The sequence below is a fragment of the Lithobates pipiens genome, unplaced genomic scaffold (genome assembly GCF_037356315.1).
Source record: "Lithobates pipiens isolate NorthernLeopardFrog02 unplaced genomic scaffold, aLitPip1_a1.2 Scaffold_16, whole genome shotgun sequence".
Classification (NCBI taxonomy): domain Eukaryota; kingdom Metazoa; phylum Chordata; class Amphibia; order Anura; family Ranidae; genus Lithobates; species Lithobates pipiens.
Window position 1 is genome coordinate 446,128,158 of NW_027507748.1, and position 27,598 is coordinate 446,155,755.

General features: G+C 41.2%; 1 protein-coding gene across 1 annotated transcript in view; it reads left to right on the forward strand.

The window, feature by feature from the left end:
- The window catches only part of TMEM131 (transmembrane protein 131), a gene marked incomplete in the record, with an annotated part of 262,694 nt that overhangs the window by 176,892 nt on the left and 58,204 nt on the right, over window positions 1–27,598 (forward strand). Inside the window, 5 exon segments of the mRNA XM_077482768.1 lie at window positions 2,086–2,172; window positions 5,064–5,216; window positions 11,396–11,471; window positions 23,844–23,958; window positions 26,685–26,823. Coding sequence (XP_077338894.1) covers window positions 2,086–2,172; window positions 5,064–5,216; window positions 11,396–11,471; window positions 23,844–23,958; window positions 26,685–26,823 — 570 coding nt within the window.

Sequence of the window (27,598 nt, forward strand, 5' to 3'; positions counted from 1 at the left end):
CGTTACTGGCTAAGCAAGCATGTGGTCAAACTGATCTTGATTTGATCAGATGCTTTTGCGTATAATGTGGGAGATCAGGGGTCTGATAAACCCCAGGTCTTCCAATAAGGAGCCACTGCCCATGCTATCACAAGGGATTTTGTTCATCCCTTGTGATGGCAATAAAGTTGATCCAAAGAAATGTAAAGACAGTGTAAGAAAAAAAAGTGTCTCCATGCTCATGTGTAAATATGAACGAGCACTTGGGTCTAGCATGCATATGCAAACGGTGATTGCTTTCATAATTGTAATGATTTTTTTTATTTTGTGATCACTTTTATTCCTATTACAAGGAATGTAAGCATCCCTTGTAATATAAATAGGGCGTGACAGGTCCTCTTTACTGAGAGAGGAATGGGGTCTATAAGCCCCCACATCTCTCCTCTATGCTGGAAAGCCTGAGATCCAAAAAATAAAATCTATCTCAGGCTTTCCAGCAAAAAAGTCTGTTTACATCTGCCAGTGCCGGAAGTGACGTCCTGACGCCGCTTCCAAGGGTCATAGAAATGGCTGGGGACCATGTGGTCCATAGTCAGCTCTGTGGTAAGCCAGTGGCAGATTCATTCTCTAGCTCCACAATCGCATGGGCCTGCAGACATTCAGATATTTCCATTCAAAGTCCAGGACGTCATATGTCTTAAGGGTGGGAAGTGGTTCATAACCTGCTATAATTAAGGGAAAAAGCACTAGTTTGAGAGCATGGCATAGTCTCAAGCATGTTTATACCCAATGCCAAACTTAAAGCGATACTATTAACGCAAAACCAAAAATGTAATATATTGCAGCTTACCACTAGCTGTGATGGCTGCGTTTCTTTTTTTTTTTTTTTTTTTTTTTTTTTTTTTTAAACACGCCTTCTCCCTTTGTTTTCCCCTATTGATCTGGCCAGTAACGCACCTTCTGTACTAGAGTGCCTATGGTGTGGATCAGGTATCTCCAAACTGCAGCCTCTTTGCTAGCCTTTATCTGCACCTTGGGGCACTTTCTCCCACTGGTATCAACAATGAGGCTCTATTTTTTTCCACCGATACCAAAAAAGGGATACAATTCCTTGTACTAGGGGCACTACTACTCCTCTTTGACCACCAACGCCGTGGCCACATTTTTTTTTTCTCACTGATGCCAGGCCCATGACATTTTCTGCCCTGCTGGCCACACTCTGTCCCTCCTAGACAATAAACTGGTCCTTTGAAAGGTTTGGAGACCCCTGGTGTAGATGAAGGAGCAACAGACCTCTTTGGACAGGCTATTCATTTAGGGGGGAGTGTTGCATGCACAAACATATATGTAGATGCGCTAAACAAATTAAAGCCAAACTCCAGATAAAACATTTTAGGCAGTTACAGCAACAGTTGTGTTCCTTTTTTTTTAGGATAAAGATTTTACGTAAATAAGTAAAATCTTATCATTCGTAAACACCCTTGTCAGCATTAAATGGTTTGTCAAAACATTCTAACTGCTCCATCTGCAGGACAGTTTGTTCTGTTGCACAAACCAGCAGACTTGCTGGCTAGGTCACCAGGTGAAAAAGAAAACTAATGCCAGACATTACCTCTAAGAATTGGTAAGTATAATAAAGATTTGCTTTTGAGTTCAATACTGCCTGAAATCTTCAAATGTTTTTTTTCTACAGTACTGTAACCCTGCATGATATAGGTAGATATACTTGAAATTTACTGAATACTGTTTTCTCTCAGTGGAAATGTGCGATTGGCCCTCTTAAATCCAGTGTTCTATGCTGGCATAACTAAATACCGGTCACATTTCTGATGTGTCCTCACAGACTAAAGGGGTTGAGGAAAGAAGGGGTATGTTTGACTAGACCTGTTCTATTACCAAATCAACTAGGCCAAACTTTTTTGCCTCCACATTCATATTTAGCCACACTGTACAACTGCTGTAATGGGACTGGTGGTAAGACTATGAATATAGGGTCAATTAGTACAAAATATATCTAACCAATTATTTATATCTATGACTTGAGTTTTAAAATCAAGAATTTAAACCAATGTAAAACTGAGTCATTAACATATTTTCCATCTCTAGATATTGACAATACCTGTGAAAGCAGTGATTGCTGTGGGTTCACTGACCTGTTCCCCAAAGATTATTACGCTTCCTCCTTCCTTTCCGGTAAGCGCCTTTGTACAAATGGCAAACGTGTGAGATATATATATAAACTGCTATGAGATGTCTGTGAATTCTGCAGGTGTGAATTATTTTGGAGTATGTGGTGTGGGACAATCTTTCTCAACTCCAGTCCTCAAGTACCCCCAACAGGTCGTATTTTCCAGCTTTCCATTATTTTGCACAGGTGATTTGATCAGTTTCACTGCCTTAGTGCCCGTTCACACAGGGGCGACGCGACTTGCAGCGCGACTCAGACGGGACCTGCACACGACTTCAGCGGCGACTTGCAAAATGACTTCTGTATAGAAGTCAATGCAAGTCGCCTGAAGTCGCCCCGAAAATAGTACAGGAACCTTTTTCTAAGTCGGAGCGACTTGAGTCGCTCCTATTAGAACGGTTCCATAGTACAGAACGGAGCGCGACTTGTCAGGCGGCTAAGTCGCCTGACAAGTCGCGGTAGTGTGAACGGGCACTTAGTAATTACCACAGCCATTTCATCTGAGGGATATCCTGAAAACATGAGTTGGGGGTACTTGAGGAATAGTTGAGATACATTGATATGGTAGTCTACAGGGAGTGGCAACGCCAGGCCTCAACACTGAAGTACATAGTGTCACCAATAACTTTGCAAAATTGTTTGTAATGTTGTAATGTTGCTTGCAAGACCTGTGGTTCAGCAGAAGCTGGTAGGCAGTTTACTATATAGCCAACATTATCCGCTTTCACGACAAAACAACAAAATCCTCCGAGCCTTAAAGAACCCCCTACCAATCTGCCACTATGAAGCTGCAAATGTTAAACACGTCTGATACGTTCGTACACAATAAAAACAAAAATATACACTGCGCTGGAATGCCTATGCACTAAATCTGTATCTTAATCTATAGTTATAGATCCACAAGAATATAATAGCCTGCATAAAATAATAAACACACAACTGGTGTAAAGTGCAAGTGCAAAATATAGCTAAACAAATAATGTGCACAAAATCTGTAAACGCACAACTAAATATAAAGTGCACAAGTGCCAATTGTGCCAAAAAACTCTGTAAGGTTATATGGACCCCTTAGTTACAAAGTTCCATGCACAATAACACACCAGGAAATAAAATATCAGTAATAATGAAAAAAGTGCTAAATGCATACATATGTGACAGCAAGCATGTATGAATAAATAAGACATGTAAGAAAAAGTGCAAGTGCATAAACCATACATGTGTCTCTATATTATTAAAAAAGCAGTTTTGTGGCAGCCTGTCTTGGACTGTGATAAAAAAAAAAACACACAAAATGTTGATTGATGTGAGACTAGATGCAGGTGATGTGATCTCCAGTGATCATACTATTGACATGCTTGTTACATCCAACCATGGCTTTGAATTATGCATAGGTGAAATTTGGGAACCCCCTTATAGTAATAAGCTCACCTCAGCGCGTCTGACCAGCTTTTACACGGAGTCAAAACACACATATGAACCACTATAGGGTTCTCAGCTGTTTCACTGGATCAGTGATATCCTCAATGCAATGATCTCAGAGGCGCATGAAAAAAGGAAAAAGACTAATAGTAAAATATCGTTTTTCAAAATAGTTAAAAACCATTCCCCCGCCGGGGTACTCGCATGTATAAGATGCGTCAGTGCACCGTACTTCATAAGGCTCAATAAAATACTGTAAACTGTATAGATATGGGTTGTATCTCCTCTAGGCAGGTGTACTGTCTCTTGCTCCGTCTTGTCCCCTCCCATACGCGTGTCAGTACTGAGGGTGTGGCGTATCTTCCTCAGGGGGTTTGTGAATTTCTACCCCCTGAGGAAGATACACCACACCCTGAGTTTATTTTTGGTTTTATTATCCGCTTTCACAGTTATTTTCTGGGAACTACAAATCATCTCTCCCTTATGTATTGGAAGAGAGGAGAGGGGGAGCGTTTGTAGTAGAAATCAAAAGCGAACGCTAGGTTGACAATGCTGCTCCTTCGTAGTTAGTGCGGTGAGTGAGAGTTGTCACCGTAGGACAGGATCACAAGTTTAAAAAAAGGGAAAATGCCTGGTAAAAAGTAAATGAATGCAGCTACCACATGTAATGACTGGTAAGCTGCCATACTTCTGTTTTTGTATTTAGGATTTATGTAAACCACCTACCAGTTGAAGAATTAAAAAGGTTTACATTTTGGGTTTCTGTGAATATAAGACGTAATAAACACAGATATTGTCCTCAGTGTTCAGGTGACAAGTTACATAGGTGAGGCTGAAAAGACACAAGTCCATCAAGTTCAACCTATGTGTGATTATATGTCAGAATCACATTGTATATCCCTGTATAATGTGATTCACTGAAACCACTGACTGTGGAAGAGAATTCCACATCCTAAACGCTCTTACAGTAAAGAACTCTCTACGCAGTCTAAGATTAAACCTCTTTTCTAATCTTAATGAGTGGCCACGTGGAGTCACTAGTATGGTATTTTTGAATTGAAATTGTGTCTCTTCTCCAGAGAGAATAAGTTCAGTGCTCGCAACCTTTCTTCGTATCTAATATCCTCCTTTTATGGGGAACTGTGTCAAATGCTTTTGCAAAATCCAGATACACCACATTTACGTGGTCCAAGTATTGTGCAGGTAGTAATTGAGCCTTCCCTGTCGGCGAAGTTGACCTCTAGAAGTCAAGTATTTTCATGGCTTACGTATTTGGAAAGACTCGTTTAGTCACTTTGAATTCAATAGGTCTGCCACGTTGGAATAAACTGCATAGATGACATGCAGAAAACAGCCAGTTCAGCCTGTTTACATGTGTGTGGTTTTGCCTTTGAGACTTGCTGTCCTGCATTAACTGGCCGAGCTAGTTGTGTGAGTTAACCGTAAATTTTGTTTTCTTTCTTTTCTCTTGCTGCAGGGAAAATTAGTTCATCAGAGTTTAAATATTATGAGTTCCTTCTCACAGAAGGTGAAAATACAACAATTACGCTCCTTATCGGAGGATATGAGATTTTTTTATAAGCGGCTAAGGAGCAATAAAGAAGAATTAGAACCTGGGAAGAAATCAAAGGTATACATTCAATTCTTGTTTCCTAATGTTTAATTTAGGTTTGCTAGCTTAAATATTTTAGGTTTGACCATTTATGACTCGCTATGCAATAGAGACCAATCTTATATATTGAACCCCATCTTACACCTGGGTTTTCCGGCTTTGTGACAAAAACAATTGAGTACTGTCTGTGCTAGTTTTTTAAATTGGCACTAACATACAGTTTTTATTTTTCAGGACACGCTTTCGGGGTTGGGGCCCAGTACTTGATTGCTTTTGTTGCAAGAACACTAATGCGGCTACAATAACCTCTTTGTGAAAAATACCATGTGGCAATTACTTCTCTACTGTTGCAGTTTGTGGCTATTGGCTGTTGCTTAAAACTGCACTGTGGAGGTGGGATACGGATAGCAGAAACCCACATAATCAAGGGGGGGGGGGGGGGGTGTTTTATGTGGCGCTAACCAAACTATTCAAAATCATACATAAATTAACAATAAATATATAATAAATATATTATATAAACCATGTGCAAAAAAGTGTAAACACTGTGAAAATATGTGCAAAACAATAAAGGGCATAAAATTTCAATATATAACGTATTGAAAATAAAATGAGTACAGTGTATTAAACAATATGCAATCAATAAGTCCATGCAATAGTGCGATACTGTGCAAATCCTGTAGACTTGTATTGTATCAAATCAAATCATCCAACAAACTCCAATGGATATAAGTCCATCCAGTGACAAGTGCAGCAATATGTAAACAATCCACTCAGACAAAGCTGTGCACTCTATCCAGCCAGTAAAAAATAAACATGCAGGTGTAAATCAATCAGTGAAAAGTCGTTCCTTTAGACTTTCAGTGCTCCAAGTGCACCCACTGTTTCCCCCAGCCTCTCACCTCTAATACTGGTCCCTATGGACCAGGTCACGCTTGAGGGGTGATTACGTGGGTATTCCACCTCTTATAGATAAACCTCCGGATCCTTATTTAATCCTCCAATATCCACACACCGGTAAGTATAAATAAGAAGAAAGGGGGGGCTTCCAATGAGTAGTAAAATCCAATCTCTTTATTATAAACAAATATATCCACTTACATTAAAATCAGTGTTAGCAGCAAACAGACAGTGGTGCTTCCGGTCTCGGCCGCGACCGGAAGCACCGCTGTCTGTTTGCTGCGAACACTGATTTTAATGTAAGTGGATATATTTGTTTATAATAGAGATTGGATTTTACTACTCATTGGAAGCCCCCCCTTTGTTCTTATTTATACTTACCGGTGTGTGGATATTGGAGGATTAATTAACCACTTACAGACCGGACCATTTTGCTGGTCAAAGACCAGGCCACTTTTTGCGATTCGGCACTGCATCGCTTTAACTGACAATTGCGCGGTCGTGCGACGTGGCTCCCAAACAAAATTGATGTCCTTTTTTTTCCCCACAAATAGAGCTTTCTTTTGGTGGTATTTGATGACCCCTGCGGTTTTTATTTTTTGCGCTATAAACAAAAATAGAGCGACAATTTTGAAAAACGCATTATTTTTTACTTTTTGTTATAATAAATATCCCCCAAAAATATATAAAAAAACATTTTTTCCCCCAGTTTAGGCCGATACGTATTCTACATATTTTTGGTAAAAAAAATCGCAATAAGCGATTATTGATTGGTTTGCGCAAAAGTTATAGCGTTTACAATATAGGGATAGTTTTATAGCATTTTTATTAAAGCAGGATTCCACCCTAAAGTGGAACCTCCGCTGATCGGATCCCTCCCCCACTCCGGTGTCACAATTGACACCTTTCAGGGGGGAGGGGGGTGGAGATACCTGTCAAAGACAGGTATTTTCACCCACTTCCGGGCATAGACTCCCGTGGGAGTCTACGCCATTTCCTGCCCTGCCTCGCTGTCTGCTGGGACACACACGGGTCCCAGTGACAGCGCGGAGATTTCCTATTGCACGGCGCGGCTCGCGCATGCGCAGTAGGGAACCGGGAAGTGAAGCCGATTCACTTCACTTCCTGATTCCCTCACCTAGAATGGTGGCGAAAGCAGCCGAGAGCCGATCGATCGGCCTCAGCTGCCGGCATCGCTGGAACCCGGGACAGGTGAGTGTCCCATTTATTAAAAGTCAGCAGCTGTAGTATTTATAGCTGCTGGCTTTTAATATTTTTTTTTTTTGGTGGAATCCCTCTTTAATAATTTTTTATTTATTTTTTACTAGTAATGGCGACGATCAGCGATTTTTATTGTGACTGCGACATTGTGGGGGACCCATCGGACATTTTTGACACATTTTCGGGACCATTTTCATTTATACAGTAATCACTGCTATATAAATGCAGTGATTCCTGTGTAAATGACACTGGCAGTGAAGGGGTTAACCAGTGGGTGGCAGTGTAGGGGTTAAGTGTTCCTAGGGGTGTGTTACTAACTGTGGGGGGGTTGGGCTTTCATTTAGTGAACACTGATCTCTGCTTCAATCACATGGAGCAGAGATCAGCGTCACTAGTTGCTAGGCAGAATGGAGAAATGCTGTTTACACAGCATTTCCTCCATTCAGCCGTCCCGTGAGACGATCGCGGGGATGCCCGCGGCGATCGAGTCCGCGGGTCCCGCGACCGGACTCACGGGGGTCCCGACCAGCGCGGGATCGCGCTGCCGGCGGCGCGCTCCCGATGGCAGGGCGGCATTGAATATTGGACGTACCTGTACGCCAATATGCCTGCCCGTGCCATTCTGTCGACGTACATCGTCGTGCACTGGTCGGGAACCGGTTAAGGATCCGGAGGTTTATCTAGAAGAGGTGGAAGAATACCCATGTAATCACCCCTCAAGCGTGACCTGGTCCATAGGGACCAGTATTAGAGGTGAGAGGCTGGGGGAAACAGTGGGTACACTTGGAGCACTGAAAGTCTAAAGGAACGACTTTTCACTGATTGATTTACACCTGCATGTTTAATTTTTACTGGCTGGATAGAGTGCACAGCTTTGTCTGAGTGGATTGTTTACATATTGCTGCACTTTTCACTGGATGGACTTATATCCATTGTAGTTTTTTGGATGATTTGATTTGATACAATACACGTCTACAGGATTTGCACAGTATCGCACTATTGCATGGACTTATTGATTGCATATTGTTTAATACACTGTACTCATTTTATTTTCAATACGTTATATTGAAATTTTATGCACTTTACTGTTTTGCACATATTTGCACAGTGTTTACACTTTTTTGCACATTGTTTATATAATATATTTATTACATATTTATTGTTAATTTATGTATGATTTTGAATAGTTTGGTTAGCGCCACATAAAACACCCCCCCCCCCCCCCCCCCCTGATTATTACTTTGAGTGCAGAGAACACTTATATATGTGTGCAGCTTTCTATATTTTATATATATATATATTTATTTATTTAAATTTTTTAGAATAAGGTTGTGCGCAACAGGAATCTTTTTACTTTTTACTATAGAAACCCACATAATGTTTATTTTAGTACCATGGTCATGTAATTTAACTAGTTCCCGACCGCCATATGCCGATGTACGTCGGCAGAATGGCACGGGCAGGCATATTGGCGTACAGGTACATCCATTTCTATATGCCGCCCTGACATCGCGTGTGCGGCGGCGTGCTGGTCGGGACCCCCATGAGTCCGGCCATGGGGATACCCGCGATCGTCTCACGGGGAGGCTGAACGGGGAAATGCCGTTGTAAACAGCATCTCCCGTTCTGCCCAGCAACAAGTGACGCTGATCTCTGCTCCATGTGATTGGAGCAGAGATCAGTGTTCGCTAACACAAAGCCCAGCCCGCCACAGTTAGTAACATGCCCCTAGGAACACTTTACCCCTACACTGCCACCCCCTGGTTAACCCCTTCACTGCCATTGTCATTTACACAGGAATCAGTGCATTTGTATAGCAGTGATTACTGTATAAATGACAATGGTCCCAAATATGTCTGTATCTGCCATAATGTTCCAGTCACAATAAAAATTGCTGATCGCCGCCATTACTTGCCATAAAACTATCCCCTATTTTGTAAACACTAACTTTTGCACAAACCAATCAATTGCTTATTGCGATTTTTTTTTTTTTTTTTTTTTTTTTTTTTTTTTTTTTGTAACAAAAATATGTAGAAGAATACGTATCAGCCTAAACTAAGGGAAAAAAAAAATTTTTATATATATTTTTGGGGAATATTTATTAGAACAAAATGTAAAAAATGCGTGTTTTTTTTTTTTTTTTTCAAAATTGTCGCTCTATTTTTGTTTATAGCGCAAAAAATAAAAACCGTAGGGGTGATCAAATGCCACCAAAAGAGAGCTCTATTTGTGGGAAAAAAGGGACGTCAGTTTTGTTTGGGAGCCACGTCGCATGACCATGCAATTGTCCGTTAAAGCGATGCAGTGCCAAATCGCAAAAAGTGGTCGTCTGGTCTTAAGCCAGCAAAATGGTCCGGCCTGAAAGTGGATAAGATATCTATAAAGGGATTTTAATTTAGCAGCTTATATACAACCTCTGACATAACGAAAAGCACAACACTGGTGATTTGCAACCCTTTATTTTATGAAACGGCTGCTTCTCTTAAATTTTGTCATGGGTCTTTAATGATATGTATGACACTTGTCCAAGTTATCCTGGTTTTGCTTCAACTTACCAGATTCAAATTTTTATGTTTGTAGATTTCTCTTAAAATAATTTACACTTCATAGAAGTGTAATGTAAGACCTAGAACAACTTCACGATTGGGACCAGCTTGCAGGGGGATTTTCTTGCATTTTCTTTGAGCTCCCTTCACTGCCTGGAAGGGGGGTCACTTGTTTGCTCTATTAACCACTAGAGCTGCAGAGGGTTTAACCCCTTCCTGACCAGGCCATTTTTTGCGATACGGCACTTTATTGCTTTAACTGACAATTGCGTGGCCGTGTCGCTGTACCCAAATAAAATGTATCCTTTTTTTCACAAATAGAGGTTTCTTTTAGTGGTATTTGACCACCTCTGTGTTTTTTATCTTTTGCGCTATAAACAATTCTGAAAAAAATATTTTTTTCCTCTCTGCTACAAAACTTTCCCAATAAAAAAAAAGTGTAATATAAGACCTAGAACAAGTTCAGGATTGGAACCAGGGGGATCACTTGTTTCTTCTCTTAAAGCAGATGTACACAATAGCTGACATTTACTTTGTTAGAGATGGTTTCAAACCACATGCAAAGTCAGTCCAAACAAGGAAAGAGCTTGATAAATTTATCAGCCAAACCCTCAGTTTTTCTCTAAATTTAATTTATGGTCACAAAATTGTCAAGAGGGAAAGAATCTAGAGGAGGTAGTGTGGATAAGAAGAGTAGGTGTTGGGAGACATTGGAAAGGGGGAGTACTAGGGAAAATAAGGAGGTGGATGGGGGGGGGGGAGAAAATGTAAAGGTAAACACAGTTGCTTCCTGGGGGGTACGTTCAGTGACTACCCATCAAGGGATGCTTATAGCAATTTTCAATGCTTTAAATGAAATACTAGTTTACACCTTTTTAATATTTGCTGTTGATCCTTTGTAGTCTTTTTTTCAACAACATCCTGCCATATATGAGGGTACTCACTTGATTACCAGCCGTGCCCGTGTAATAGTGGATACTTTATGGTCTTCATTGGGGCTCATTCACCATTCACACAGGCGCAGAAACCTGTACAGCATGAAAAGCAATCTAAGTTTGTCAGGAGTGCAGTGCCATGCACCCATCCCTGCTAAATATCAAACTCAGATGTGCAGGTGAGTCCATACAGTTACTGCATCTCCATTGAATAAAATATAGGCTGCCTGCATGCAGCTCCCCACTCTAGAAACCTAAACAAATGGCTCTTACATGCTGTCGGGGCCTTTTTGCCATGTAAATAAGTCCTTACAAGCCTGTGATGGGGTACAGAGCATTGTTATGTTATTATAGGACGTTCCTGAGCAACGACCTTCATGGCAGAATCACCAGGTGTTTTGAAAGCTGTGGATTTAATATATTGAAAATGACATTAACATTGTAAAGCTTATACTTGTACGAGATTTTAGCAATTGGGTTTACATGTGCTTTGTTTTGGAAAAACAGCTCAATTTTCAGCCACACTCAGTCATAAGCATTGACTGCTGTTATCGGTCTAATATCTGAGCTAATTGTTTGATTTCATTTTTTGTAGATTGCAAATCTCTATTTTGATGCTGCTTTAAATTGTGGAGACCACTGTTATGCTGGACTTCCCTTTTTATCTAAAAGTAAGTAAAGTTCATAATTGTTGCTTGACTTTTTTTCCTGTTACACATTATGTACGTGATATTACCATATATTTAAACGGTTATACCTGTACTCCTTTTTCCTGTAGCACCTTAAATCTGCTTTGATCACAATCTAGACATGTAATAAACATTGCTTCAAGCTGACCATTTTTGTACAGTAAAAGTTTGTTACATGCAATGCAGATATATACAAATGCTTTGACACCTCTGCCTTCAAAGTGTTTAATTGTAACTTCCATTATTGTATTCCTCACAATATTTGATGGAAAAGTTGCCTCAGTCTAGGTCTACTTTAAAAATGCAAGGAGCAGTAGTAATTTTACCACTGCAGGTAGTGAGAATGGTTGTTCATTCGGCCTGCATACAATAAACTATGAATAAGTTGTTTTTTGGTATACTGAACATCACTGTGCTTTGCCCTTATAATATTGCTCAAAATTCAAAAAAATTATTTTTACCTTAGAGGAGCTGCACCTTTAAAAAAAATATTAAAAGCCAGCAGCTACAAATATTGCAGCTGCTGACTTTTAATAAATTGACACTTACCTGTCCCAGGGTCCAGCGATGTCAGCTGCAGATGACGAGCAATTGCTCGTCTCTCCGCTGCCCCCGCCGCTATCCTCTGTCAGGGAATCGTGAAGTGAAGCATTGCGGCTTCACTGCCCGGTTCCCTATTGCGCATGCGTGAGTCGCGCTGCGCGTCTCCACTGGTCCCCACGGTGTCCTGGGAACTATGTGTTTCCCAGAACACAACGGGGTGCGGAGCATCTGCAGCTAGCTTGTCCCGGAAGTGGGTGCAGAGACCTGGATTATCCAGGTCTCTGCACCCCCCTCCCCCCCTGAAAGGTGCCAATTGTGGCACCGGAGGGGGGGAGGGATCAGATGAGCGGAACTTCCACTTCAGGGTGGAGGTCCACTTTAAATAGCTAATGTATGAAAAGAACTCTGCACTAAGAATAAAGGCAGCTGTTGCCACATTCACTGTTAAAAAATATTTTACTTTGTTGATAAAAACATGTTCAGTCTCTGGCCTTTTTAATGTTTGAATACCAGAGGTCCTCCTCCCTCCTCCTCAAAAGAAAACTATTTTGTGTGAACAAAATTATGAAAATTTAATTTGGGTCCAGTGTAGCACGAGTGCACAATTTTCATTCAAATTGCGAGATAACAGAAAGTTCGTCTGGAAAAGAAGGGGGTGAAAGTGCCCGATATTAAGGTGGTTAAGGATGTAGCGGTTGGCTTTCCTCACAGCTGGCTCCTTGGCAACCAGCTATATACAGTGTGTTTAAAGAGAAAAAAAAAGCGAAATGCATTAAAACTGTATGCAAAACGCGCAAAAAAATGAGGCACGCGTTTAAAAACGCAATACGTGCCTGAAAAACACATCAAGTACTGCCAGCATAGATGTGAACATAGACTAGCTAAAAGCTGGATAGTTATTCCTTTCCTGCTCAATGAGAGGGATAAGGGTATTTGGAAACCTGTTGGGGTATACTGTCGACTACAGTAACAAATAGAAAAATTGGGGTCAGTCTGTTATAACCCCTCTCTTACTAGTGCTCTAGGAGAATGAACACTTTCTTTAAAATCCTCACTTTTCGACAGTTTAACACAGGAGTTAATGCTGAGAGCTAAAGGCATCCAGCGTTGAAGCACCTTCCGTCTGCTGCTCGTGACTGCAAGTGACTCGTGGATTGATTCAACTTTGTTGCCCCCCTAAAGTGTCCTGGTCACCTTCAGCTGTTTGACTTTCTCTCGTTACCAGCAGCTGTTTTTACGAGTATTCAAGGCTAGGCCTTTTACCCTGAGCTATGCTACCAGTATCTTGTGGTGCAAAAAATCAGAACCTAGACAGGATTACGGTTGCAGGTGCCTCCACCTCATGATCCTCTACAGTGCTGCTTGCAGTGCATCCCTGAAGGGCCTGACACTGATGGCTTGGGATTTGCCCACTGCTGGAGTCTGCCATTCTCTTTCTAAGCTCTGTTGGGAGTGTCCAGTCCTCTATTCCGAGACATTTTCTCTGCAGTTATGCAGGATTTTATGAGCTAGACAGCATAAAGGTCACAAGTAGTCTTCCAAAAACTGACAAGATATCTACTCAATGCCCTGTACTCATTTCAGATCGAATTTGCTAAAAAGTGGGCTGCCCTCCCTATTGATCCAGCAGTATTATATCCTTAAAGCTTTTACCATCTCTGTGGAAATGAGTCCTGTGTTTAAAGACCCAATCGGCAAGCGCTTGTTTCTCTGTCAGGCTCTGATTTATAACTTGCAATGACCATGATCCTAATCTGCAAACTCTAGCTGACTGGGCTAAGGCCTTCAGAAGGGATCTGTTTTTTTATGCCTGCTGATTTTAAATACCAGCATATAAGCACACAACATAACCTAAAATAACGTATTTGGCATGTATATACAATTGTACAATAGGTACAAATATCCAGGTATGTCGCATCAGGCATAATACAGGATAGGTATTTTTCCAATGTTAATACCATCCTAAAAACGTACATGCATGTATATAGGACAGTCACCACCACTTAAATCATGTAGTAGTTTGGAACAATTACTTCACCGGATCAGGACTAATCCTAGCATCCATGGCATCACCGATATAGAAGATGTACACAAACTGGCTGGTTATGAAGATGATCTTTTTTTTTTTTTTTTGTAACCTAAAGACAGGTAACCTTACCCAATCTACTTGCCAGATGCTCACAACATACCAGCCTCTCCAATTTTTTAATCAATTTACAGAAATTGAAAGGGTTCAACAGCACTGTATCTGTATAAGTCTGTACTTTTGTTTCTTCAAGCCCATTCCGTTTGGCTCAGTCTCACTTGAAATCCTTGGGGGACTCATTTTCAATTGGAGACCTCTTCAATGCCAACTTGCCCCCCAATCTATCAGATCCAAAAAGAAAATCCTAGCCAGATTATTACTAATCAGGAATGTCAGAGCACTATGTAGTACCCATTGAATATAAAGGAGACTGTCCAGTCTAATTGTACAGTGTATGGTCAACTTAGTGTTTCTAAAGGCTCATGGATTTTCATGCATGAAAGTAAAAACTCTTCCCTGTGTAGCCAGCCCCCTCTTAATACTTATGTGAAGCCTGGTCTTCCTCCAGCGCTGTGCACGAAAGCCTCAGCTCTCTGGGGACTATCCCTCCTCATTGGCTAAGACAGCAGCAGGCGCCATTGGTTCCCCCTGCTGTCAGTCACACCCGGTGAGCCAATGAGGAGAGATGGGCGGGGCCGAGCTGCAGCTGTGTGTTAATGGACACTCAGAGCAGCGGCTCGGAAGTGTGAGCCTGCCTGAGTGCCCCCAGAGCAAGCTGCTTGCTCTGAGGGCACTCAGCAGTAGCGTGAGACCTTGAGCACTGGTGGGACCCGAGAAGAATTAGGGCTGCTCTGTGCAAAAGCACTGCACTGAGCAGGTAAGTAGAACATGTATTTTAATGTAAACAAAATCTGAAGCTTTAATATCACTTTATTACGGGCACTAGACAGATCAAAGAAATACTTAGTTGCCTTCTTCATTCGTACCTTTTTGGTTATAACTAGGGCTGAAACAACTGATCGATTATGAAATCGATTACTATTTTCATAATTGATTAATCACCAGTAACATATTGGGGTTAAAAAAACTAAACTAAAATGAGCCCTTTATAATACAAAAAGAGCAAATAATCACTATTATAAATATTACTTTCACAGTTCTACAGTAAAACAATGAACCCCTCACAATAGTGATTATCTTCTTTTTTCTACTATAAAGGGCTAATTTTAGTTTTTTTTTAACCCCATTGTTACTAAACGTCTTAGACCTGGTTCACATCTGTGTGTTTATTGGTGCTTTTTACAGAAATGCACTACAGTTCATTTACATGGTTTCCTATGGAACACGTTCATATCTGAAAGGGTCAGGGACTTTTAACGCAAAATGGTGCTTTATTGGTTCAATATACTTCAATGGAGAAGCTGCAGAAAAGCATGTAGTGCGTTTTTGCTGCAATTTGTGTTTTTTTAACTGCCCAAAAAAAATGTAAAAATGCAAATTGCAGTAAAATCACGTGCGCAAAAATCAAAACGTACAGCAAAAAGCACTGCAGAAACAGATCAAAGGCAACCTGCATAGGTGTGCACCGAGCCTTATGCTGGTCACACAGATCAATTTTCAGATGAGAATATTCCGATGAAAAATCTTTGTACATTCGCTAAATGAAAGAATTTTGTTTGAAATTTTCACTTGTTTTTAACATTGTTTTTAAAATGTAATTTCTGAACGAAAACCACACCCACTGTCTGAAAATTCCTTTGACTAAGAAGTTTTCTATTTCCAAATTTTCGCATCACCGTGGTTGAAAATGAACGTCAATTTGACCCACTTTTTTTTTGTTGTTTTTTGTTGTTTTTTTTTTTAACCTCTTCAGCCCCGGACCAATTAACAGCCTAAGGACCAGAGGTCTTTTTACAATTTTCGCACTGCACTGCTTTAACTGGTAATTGCGCGGTCATGCAATGTTGTATCCAAACGAAATTTGCGTCCTTTTCTTCCCACAAATAGAGATTTCTTTTGATGGTATTTGATTGCCTCTTCGTTTTTTACTTTTTGCGATATAAATGGAAAAAGACCGAAAATTTTGAGAAAAAAAGATATTTTCTACTTTTTTGTTATAAGAAAAATCGAATAAACCCAATTTTAGTCATACATTTAGGGCAAAATTTATTCAGCCACCTGTCTTTAGTAAAAAAAAATGTCAATAAGCGTATATTTATTGGTTTGCGCAAAAGTTATAGCGTTTACAAACTAGAGTACATTTTCTGGAATTTACACAGCTTTTAATTTATGACTGCCTATCTCATTTCTTGAGGTGCTAAAATGGCAGGGCAGTACAACCCCCCTCCCCCCCCAAATGACCCCATTTTGGAAAGTAGACACCCCAAGGAAATTGCTGAGGGGCATGTTGAGCCCATTGAATATTGAATTGAATTTTTGTCCCAAGTGTTTGAATAATGACACAAAAAAAAAAAAAAAAAAAGTTGTCACTAAATGATATATTGCTCACACATGCCATAGTTATATGTGGAATTGCACCCCAAAATATATTCTGCTGCTTCTCCTGAGTACTGGGATACCACATATGTGGGACTTTTTGGTAGTCTAGCCGCGTACGGGACCCCGAAAACCAATCACTGCCTTCAGGATTTCTAAGGGTGCAAATTTTTGATTTCACTCCTCACTACCTATCACAGTTTCGAAAGGCCATAAAATGCCAAAATAGCACAAACCCCCCCCCCCCCCCCCCAAAATGACCCCATTTTGGAAAGTAGACACCCCAAGCAATTTACTGAGGCATGTTGAGTCCATGAAATATTTTGGCACAAGTTGCAGGAATATTAAAAAAAAATTTTTATTTTTTTTTGCACAAAGTTGTCACTAAATGATATATTGCTCACACATGCTATGGACATAAGTGAAATTACAGCCCAAAATTCTGCTGCTTCTCCCGAGTACAGGGATACCACATGTGGGGGACTTTTTGGGAGTCTAGCCGCGTACGGGACCCCGAAAACCAAGCACTGCCTTCCGGATTTAAATATAAAACGCTACAAAAAAAACTGTTAGCGATCGCAGGCATCAGGCCTGACTCTGCGATCGCTGCAGTTATGTGTTTAGTGTTTTGTAGGTGACAGTGATCGATCGATACTGCACTTGGGTGGGCTGGGCGGAGGGGCAAAACGCAGGTGCCAGCAGGTATCTGTGCTGATCCCGCTAACTGCGTTTTTTTGGAACCCTAAACTGCTGGGGATGCTAGTATAGATCTGATCAGTCAGATATTGATCTGTTCAGATTCTATACCACTATGGGAGGTGTATGCTTTGCGCGTGGGTGTTAGCGGTACTGGCACTAACCTAGGGTTGCCTGGGGCGACGCAGACCCTGACCCTAAAACATAATTGATATCACCCACCGGGTGATCAGGAGGTTAAACCTTTATTGGGTAATAAATGGTGGGTGCCCTGATGCTATAAAAAGCAAACTAAACACCCCTAACACTTATACGATGATCACTGGTGAAAGGGTTAACTAGGGGCAATCAGGGGGTTAAAATCTTTATTAGGTAGTGAATGGGGGTCCCTGGCGCTATATAAAAACCTGACAGGGAACCTAAATAACTAACTGGTTAACCAGCGTCACCAGTGACACTTATACGGTGATCGCTGGTGAAAGGGTTAACTAGGGGCAATCGGGGAGTTAAACCTATTATTGGGCAGTATATGGGGGTACCTAGCGCTATAAAAACCTGGCGGTGAACCTAAAAAAATAACTAGCTACCTAGCGACACTAGTGACACTAATGCAGCGATCAGAAAAATGATCGCTTAGTGACACTGGCAAAAGGGGGTGAAAGGGTTAACTCTAGGGGCAGTCAGGGGGTTAAACCTTTATTGGGGGGTGGTAGGGGGCTACCCTGGACCTAACACTAACTGCCCTGACAGTTTTTACTGTCACAACTGACACTAAATGCAGTGATCAGAAAAAAATGATCACTGCAATCAGTGACACTGTGACGGTGGGAGGGGGGGGGGGGGCGGGGGGCGATCGGGGGGGCTTTGTGTGCCTATGTGTACCTACATGTCAGTGTAGTGTTGGTGCACACTTACTTTCACTGTTCTCCTCGTAGTCCGGTCAAAAAGACCGCCCCGAGGAGAATGACATCACTTCCTCCTGGCCTGTGTTTACTATACACAGCAGGGGAAGCTTCTCATTGGCCAGGAGCGATCGAGAGGGGATGGCCAGAAACCATCGGCCGTCCCCTCATCCCAGGTCGCGCCTGCAGCGAAACGGACCGCCGCATCCAGCGGGAGGGGGTCCGGTCGGACCCCCCACCCACTGGAAGGCAAGCACGTACATGTACGTGCTTGTGCCTGTCGATGCCATTGCACTGACGTACATTGCCATGCGGCGGTCCTTAAGTGGTTAAAGGTTATTAACCGATTAATCAAAACAATATTCACTAACTAATCGATTATGAAAATAATCGTTAGTTGCAGCCCTAGTTATAACATAGTTTATAAATCCAATATTATTCCTTCTGGAATATCAGCCTAGCCAGGTTTCCCCCTCTTGGTGGACATTTGACTTCCTTAATCACAGTGAACCGTAATCGTGAGCTGTTGTGATTTGCATTCCAGAAATAGCTACTACTGGGCAGGTAGGATAACTTGGCTTCTGTGTTCACGTAGGTAGCCGTTTTTCTGTATTCCAAGGTGAAGGAGGTTGTGGGGTGGCATGCATCCAGCTATGCCAGCAAAATATAGTAAATCTGCCTCTGTACCTTGGCAGATGAGTCATGTAAGGACATGGTCCATGTACAATGGATAGCCATATACATATCTCATATAAATGAAAAGTGCTGCACTGTTGTGACATTACCAATGTATACAATAAAAAAGTGTGCGTAATAAATATATATATAATATTTATTATAATCTCAAAAAAGTGAATGACGTTAACTTGGTAATAATAAACTTAATAAAGACTACTCTTAAAATAATAATTGTTCAGTGCTATAAAGTCCAAACAACATCATTTGGTAATAGTGTATATAAAAAGTGTTCAATCGATAAAAAGGATACACGACGAATGTAATATTTCAAGTATGAATTCCACCAGAAGTGTAACCTTCACCTGTGATATTCTAAATAAAAATCTATTCCCAGTGCTGTAAGTTCTTGCTGCATATTCTCCAGTGCTCCATCAGAAAGTGAACATATTGGAGTGGCCTGTTACCCTAGACTTGGTGGATAAAAAAAATCTGCACACCCCTGCTAAAATGTCAGGTTTCTGTGATGTCAAAAAATGGGACAAACCTAAATCATTTCATAACTTTTTCCACCTTTAACCACTTAGACTGGACCATTTTGCTGGTCAAAGACCAGACCACTTTTTGCGATTCGGCACCGCGTTGCTTTTAGGTTCCGGTTCACACCGCTGCGGGTGAGAGATCCGGATGTGATTCGCACCGCACTGCAGTGCAAATCACATCCGATCTCCGTAGCGATGCGAGTTCAGCCATACAGATAGTATGGCTGAATTCGCATCGCTCCCGCGGCAAACTCGCACGGGACCCTTTTTTTGGTCCGCAGCAGAATCGGATCGCATGGGTGTTCACACCATGCTATCCGATTCCTGTGCGAGTGTGCAGATCGCACTGCGATATGCGAACTGATCTGGGGGTGTCATTAACATTTCATTGACACTCCCAGCAGTCCGCATAGGGCAGTGTGAACTGCTGGCGGGAGGCATGCGATGCGGGAAAACGCCGCGGATTCGCGTCGTTCCCGCATCGTTATGGTGTGAACCCAGCCTAACTCCCAAACAAAATTGATGTCCTTTTTTTTTTCCCCACAAATAGAGCTTTCTTTTGGTGGTATTTGATCACCCCTGCGGTCTTTAAACAAAAATAGAGCAACAATTTTGAAAAAAAAATGCATTATTTTTTACTTTTTGTTATAATAAATATCCCCCAAAAATATATATAAAAAAAAATTTTTTTCCCTCCGTTTAGGCCGATACGTATTCTTCTACGTATTTTTGGTAAAAATCGCAATAAGCAATTGGTTTGCGCAAAAGTTATAGCGTTTACAAAATAGAGATAGTTTTATGGCATTTTTATTCGTTTTTTTTTTACTAGTAATGGCGGCGATCAGCGATTTTTTTATTTTATTATTATTGTGACTGCGACATGGCGGACACATCGAACGTTTTTGACAAATTTTTGGGACCAATGTCAGTTATACAGCAATCACTGCTATATAAATGCAGTGATTCCTGTGTAAATGACACTGGCAGTGATGGGGTTAACCAGTGGGTGGCAGTGTAGGGATTAAGTGTTCCTAGGGGTGTGTTACAAATTGTGTAGGGTTGGGCTTTCATTTAGTGAACACTGATCTCCGCTCCAATCACAGGGAGCAGAGATCAGCGTCACTAGTTGCTAGGCAGAATGGAGAAATGCTGTTTACAACGGCATTTCTCCATTCAGCCTTCCCGTGAGATGATCGCGGGTATGCCTGCAGCAATCGAGTCCGCGGGACCCGTGACCGGACTCAAGGGGGTCCCGACCAGCATGCGAGATTGGACGTACCTGTACGCCAATATGCCTGCCTGTGTCATTTTGCCGACGTACATCGGCGTTCGCTGGTCGGGAACGGGTTAATGTGACCTATAAACTGTAAAACTCAACTGAAAAACAAACGGTAATCTTTTAGGATGTTGGGGTGGAAGTAAAAATAATAAAAAAATAAACTGGTTGCATAAGTGTGCAACACCCGCTTATAACTAGGGATGTAGCTGTGTTCAGAATTAAGCAATCACATTCAAACGCATGTTAAATAGGAGTTGGTACACACCTGCCATCATTTAAAGTGCCTTTTATTAACCCCAAATAAAGTTCAGCTGTTCTAGTAGGTCTTTCCTGATGTTTTCTTAGTCGCATCCTACAGCAAAAGCCATGGTCTGCAGAGAGCTTCCAAATATATCATCATAGGGATCTTCTTGTTAAAAGGTATCAGTCAGGAGACGGGTACAAAATAATTTCTAAGGCATTAGCTATATAATGGAACACAGTGAAGACAGTCAGTTAATGGAGAAAATATGGCACAACAGTGACATTACCAAGAACTAGAGATCCCACCAAATTTGATGCAAAGACGAGAAGAAAACTGGTCAGGGAGGCTGCCAAGAGGCCTACAACAACATTAAAGGAGCTGCAGGCCAATTTCTGGCAAGTGCTGGCTGTGTGCTACATGTGACAACAATCTCCTGTATTCTTATGTCAGAACTATGGGGTAGAGTGGCAAGACGGAAGCCTTTTCTTACCAAGAAAAACATCCAAGCTGCGCTAAATTTTGCAAAAATGCATCTGAAGTCTCCCAAAAGCATATGGGAAAATGTTTGTTCTGATGAAAAGGTTAAACTTTGTCCATAATTCCAAAAGGCATGTTTGGCGCAAAAATATTGCACATCACCAAAAGAACATTGTACCCACAGTAAAGCATGGTGGTGGCAGCATAATGCTTTCGGGCTGTTTTTCTTCAGCTGGAACAGGGGCCTTAGTCAAGGTAGAGGGAATTATGAATAGTTCCAAATACCAGTCAATATTGGCACAAAACCTTCAGGCTTCAGCTAGAAAGCTGAACATGAGGAACATCATCTTTCAGTATGACATCCAAATCAACAAAGGAATAGCTTAAGATTAAAGTTTTGGAATGGCCCAGCCCTGAATCCGATTGAAAATCTGTGGGGTGATCTGAAGAGGCCTGTGCACAGGAGATGCCCCTGCAATCTGACATATTTGGAGTGTTTTTGCAAAAGTGTGCTAATATTGCCAAGTCAAGATGTTCCAGGCTGATAGACCCAAAAAGAATGGTGTAACAAAATCAAAAGGTACTTCAACAAAGTATTAGTTTAAGGGTGTGTACACTTATGCAACCATATTTTTATTTTTTAGTTTTCCCTCCACCTAAAAGTTTTCAGTTTGTTCAACTGAGTTGTACAGTTTATATGCCACATTAAAAGTGGAAAAAATTCTAAAATGATTTACTTACTCCTCCTCACAAGTATCGTCACTAACCACGTTACTTCATCAGGGGTCCACAACGCAGCAGACAACTAGCAGGCAGAGCCCGGCTTAGCCACTTTTTAATTTTTTTTCCCATTGTGACAGCTAGTGCAGGGTAGAAGATGCCCGTCAAGTCAATGTGCATAACTATTCCCCCACCCCCCCCCCCCCCCCCCCAAGTCAATACTTTGTAGAGCCACCTTTTTCGGCTATCACAACTCCAAGTCGTTTTGGCCAAGTCTCCTATGAGCTTGCCACATCTTACCACTGGGATTTTTGCCCTCCTTGCAAAACTGCTCCAGCTCCTTCAAGTTGGATGGTTTGCGCTTATGAACAGCAATCTTTAAGTCTGACCACAGATTTTCAGTTGGATTGAAGTCTGGACTTTGACTAGGCCATTCCAACACATTTACATGTTTCCCCTTAAACCACTCAAGTGTTGCTTTAGCAGTGTGTTTGGGGTCATTGTCCTGCTGGAAGGTGAATCTCAGTCCTAGCCTCAAATCATACACAGTGGTATAGGTTTTGCTCAAGAACATCCCTGTATTTAGCACCATCCATCTTTCCCTCAACTCTGGTCTGTTTCAACATCCTCACAGCATGATGCTGCCACCACCATGTTTCACTGAGGATGGTGTAATTTGGGTAATGAGATGTGTGGGGTTTACGCCAGACATAGCGTTTTCTTTGATAGCCAAAAAGTAAAATTTTTTGTCTCGTCAGACCAGAGCACCTTCCTTCATACATTGAGAGTCTATAAGAATATAATTCAGTTTAAAAAAACATTGACCTAAAGGCTGTCATGTAACAAAATGGGTAAAAAGCTAAGGGGGGGGGAATACTTTTGCAAGGCACCGTAGTGTCGTCCTCAGACTGATTTTATTTCTTTTTTCTGTGAAATCCATTTCTTGGCATTCATTGAGGGGAAAATAACCCTACTCTGACCGAGACCATGCTCTTTGTACTGTATGATGCTTTTACAAGGAACACAAAACTGAGCCATGCAGGGAGTAGGCGGACCTATGCCGGGATGGGCAAAATAAATTTTTGTTTGCCATTGTTCAGATGCTCCTGTAGGTGGCAGTTTAATACAACAGTGTATACATTTGTGAACCCCAAGAAATTAGTTTTACAGTTATTTCAAAAATCTCATATTTCTAGTGCATGTATGTGCTTTAGGAACAAAGCCGTGCTAAGGTCTACCAAATGATGGGAAATAACTTGAATGTGTTATTTTTCCTTGTTTTGTTATTGTGCTTTCCCATTCTTTGTGTTGGACAAATTAAGACTATAAGAGAATGTTTGTTTAGGAGTGTAGGTTGTTAATCCACAGTAGCATCTAAAACGGCACTTTATAAACAACGGAATTTTTATGGCTTTTCTCTCTGATGCTCTTGCCGATCATATGACTGTAAAAGGACATCAGACACTGATCAGATAGTAGCTTCAGTAATACTTCTTTATAATTATAGCACTGGTGTCATTTTTTGTCTCCAATTATGAGTGAGTGTTTTGACAAAATTGAATTATAATTTTTGAAGTGCAGGTGGTTTTTACGGGTACATTGTGCAGCCAGATACTAAAGACCAAGATAGTACTTTACCAAAGGCAGTTAATGGTACATGGGATATTATATGGAAACTGAATAACTAATGCAGTCTTACATTTTGGGGAAAGCATGATGCACATAAAATTATTAAATCATTATTTAATCCTCAGATGACTTGAAGACTCAGCACCATTTTGCAATGCAGGAGGACATCTGGGACTGTGATTGGGAACATTTTGAAACGCTATATAAAAAATGGTCAGAAATCTGTGATAATTTTAACATGTAAGTAAAATGTACAAATGTTTTTACTTTCTCAAATTTTGATCCCGTGGAAGAAAATATGCTTTCAGCTCAGTCTGATAAGTGTGTGTTCATTTCTTTATAATTTAGCTCTACATAAAATTTATATTCAGTGGGGTGGCAAGTGGATTCTTTACATCTTTTGAAAAAACCCAGTGGTGCGATTTGTTCTAAAAGTTTGTGTGTATCCTGCGAGACCCTTCAGAGATGTCATTGTATAGCATCATTTGGCTTTGTATTTGTGCCCAGCATTGTGGTGGGAATATATAATTGCACAAGTTCCTAAAAGCTAAGAGAAACCAGTATGTATGTGAGCTTACCAGTAAAAACCAGTTGGGGGTTCAGTTGGCGTTTCACCAAGTGCTTTATATTTGAAAGCATTTACTATTTGCAGTCACTAATGTGAACCTGTCATACAAAAATACCTGTATACAAGGTTGAGTCTTCTGCATATTCAGTATAAATTATTACTTAAGGAAGCCAGGGGCTCACACAGCTGACTGTCAGTAACTTATCCCTGTGTTTAAAAAAACGTGTTCTATGTTGTTGCCCCACATGCCAAGGTACAGGCAAGCTTTGTTTTCTTTGCTGGGCTAGTGTACACTCTGGGTCAGTACACCTAGAACAAAACTTTTGTCAGAGTAGAAACATGTCAAGCCTTAAAATTGCAGGTGCCCTGAAATTGTCCATAGGTGGGGCTTTAAAAGCCTACAGCTTATCAATTTAGTTAATGATTGGTGAACCTAGAATTAGTGCTATCACTCTGACATTGCCAACACCACCTAACGTGTGGTGCCATTGCTGTTTACATGCACATGTGCACCCTATGTGGGCATTTACGTGTGCATAGGAAGACATGGTTCCTTTTTATTATTTTTTTCCATTTTATTATTTACATTTTTTTAAAACCATTTTTCATCTGTTATTGCTATCACAAAGTGAATAACAAACTCTAAGTACATTACTCCTACAATTTGTCTTTAAAGAGGAAGTAAACCCTGATGGGTTTACTTCCTCTTTCATTCCCTGCAAAGGCAAAGCATAATAGACTACTATGCATCGCATAGTCCATTGTGTCACTTACCTGACACAGCCAGTGAAGTCACCGCTGTCCCCTGCAGTCCGGCGCATCCATCTTCTCGGTGGGGTCTCGCAGCTCCGCCGCTGTCATTCAGCAAAGCCGTGATGACGTCACTCCCGCGCATGCGCACGGGAGCCGACATGCGCGGCATCTTCGTCATTGACGATGCTGCGCTCAGTGCGTCTGCGCGCTGCTGTCTACGGCGCATGCACCGTAGACAGCAGTGCCTGTCTTTGGGCAAATATCTCCTAAACCGTATAGGTTTAGGAGATATTTCTTGGACCTACAGGTAAGCCTTAATCTAGGCTTACCTGTAGGTCAAAGTGTGTTGTAAGGGTTTACAACCACTTTAAGGTAGGCTGTGTAGAAGAGACAACATAGAAATGTTTAATTTTTTTTAAATGAGTGTGCTAAGGTTTGTACATGTCTTTACACGTCTGCTTGTGGCACAAACATTAAAGCATATTTTGTGGTTAAAAAGACTGTAGCGCGTTTTAGGCCCCTTTTAACACTGACAGACTGACCAGGTCTGCCTGTCAGTTTTTGAGACTATCCAATGCTCTGAAGCTGCAGACATCCACTGGCATGCATCCGCTGACATCCGACCTCTGACCAGTCCGCTAAAAACAGATGGATGGGGATAGTTGTGTCTGTGTCTGCATCAGAGGAGCAGACGCGGCCCTGTCATCTGCCTGCTCAGTGGGGGTCAGCAGAGATGTCCCCTGCTGAACAGACGGATCTGCTGGTGGACTCCGCCAGTGTGAAAGGGGCCTAAAAATGATTTACATTTTGTTTTGTGTGTGTAAAATGTTTTTACCAAAAACACACTTAATCAGGGTGTACCTTGATGCTCCGATTTTAGTGCTAGTTGGGCTTTCTAACGCATAGATGCACTCAGAAGTACCTGTCTGACAAGGTAAACTAGTCAGATTAATTTGGGTGGGAATTTTTCAAAGTGTTGACATGTAAATAAAAGGCCAGTAAAAAAAAAAAAAAAAAACAGTAGGGAATGCACACCATCATAAACCCAGTCATACACTGGGATTCGATTTGTTTCTATATATGTCTGTCCATCGCTATCTCTTCATGCAAGTCTTGCTAAAGCCTCTCTTTCTCCTTATTGATTTTATTACTTGTTTGGGTGTGGTAACAACCATAGGAGAACTACTCTGCTTGAGCACCTGCTCACTTTTTTAAAGGGATTCAAGCGCTAAATGGATACATCTACGGGTAAACCAGAAATCCCATTTAAAAAGCAACTCTGTACTGAAAAAAGAATCCGTAAAGTAATAAAGTTGTACAGGACACACCACCTGTTTTGCTCCATATGCACGGCACCACTGCCTCTGATCTGCCACTGGAGTTTCATAAAGACAGATGGAGAGCTTTTCCTAGGTGTTCTCTTCCACAGTCATCAGTTACTGGGGTGGTTGTCTGGAGCTTTTTCACTCTGAACAATGCCTAAACAAAGATGGAAATGGCCTTATTGGGAGAACAGGAGATCAGAGCTTTTCCCGAGGGAGTACTGAAATGTCTGAGAAATAATACATTGTGTAAGTGTTCATGGTAGGCAATACTTGCCATCATTCTGTGCATGTACCCTAAAATATTTGTTGTGTCTCCATAGGCCCAAAGCAGTGTTTGAGGTAGATACAGACTTACAGAAAAATGTCCTTTCAGAAGTAAAAGCTGAGCTTATTTGGCCTTCCATAATCAGCTCATCCCGTCATATGCACTTTCCTCTGACCAACACCAACAGCTCATCAGTAAGTATAGAAATTAATCTTTTGTTTGTTGCATAATGTAACGTAGGTTTGTATAATCATTAAAGTAGACTTAAACCCCAGTTGGATGACATACGCTTGATAAAATGCTGTGTATAATAAACAAGTGCTCCCCCCCCCCCCCCCCCCCTTTCCTTTTATAAAAAAAAATACCTTTTTATATTTTTTATGTTGCATCTCAGTGCTGCTGATCTCCTACTGCCACTTTCTGCATGCATATCTTCTTGTGATGGCTCTGTGGCATTTTTAAGGGTGGCTCTCCTGATATTGACAGTAGTGGACCATATCTGTGTAATTTGTGTTGCAATGGCCGTTTGTAGTTTCAGTCAGGAGCCTGTGTGACAGGATTATAATGCAGTTATAAGCTTGTTTGAGATTTTAGTGATATGGTTTACATCTACTTTAAAGTGCATCTGTACCCAGACTCGGAAGAATTTACATATTCTCAATAAGAAGTAAAAACCTTAGAACAAACTATCTCATTGTAGCTGCTTGCACTATGATTTAGTTTGTCCTCAAAAATCAGATTGTCTCTGAAGTCAGTTTCTAACAGCTCAGGACTGGGAGAGTGCCAAGGTTCCAGAGGTTTTCAAAATATGTTAATACTTTTTAGTGTGCATAGCCTAAGGTACAGGTTTACTTTTAAAGGGAATAGATGAGTTACCCAGCCCCTGGTATATTTATATTGACAAGATTGCACATAATGCTACAGAATTGTTTATGCTACACAGTACAGTAAGTGTCTGGTCTGTTAACC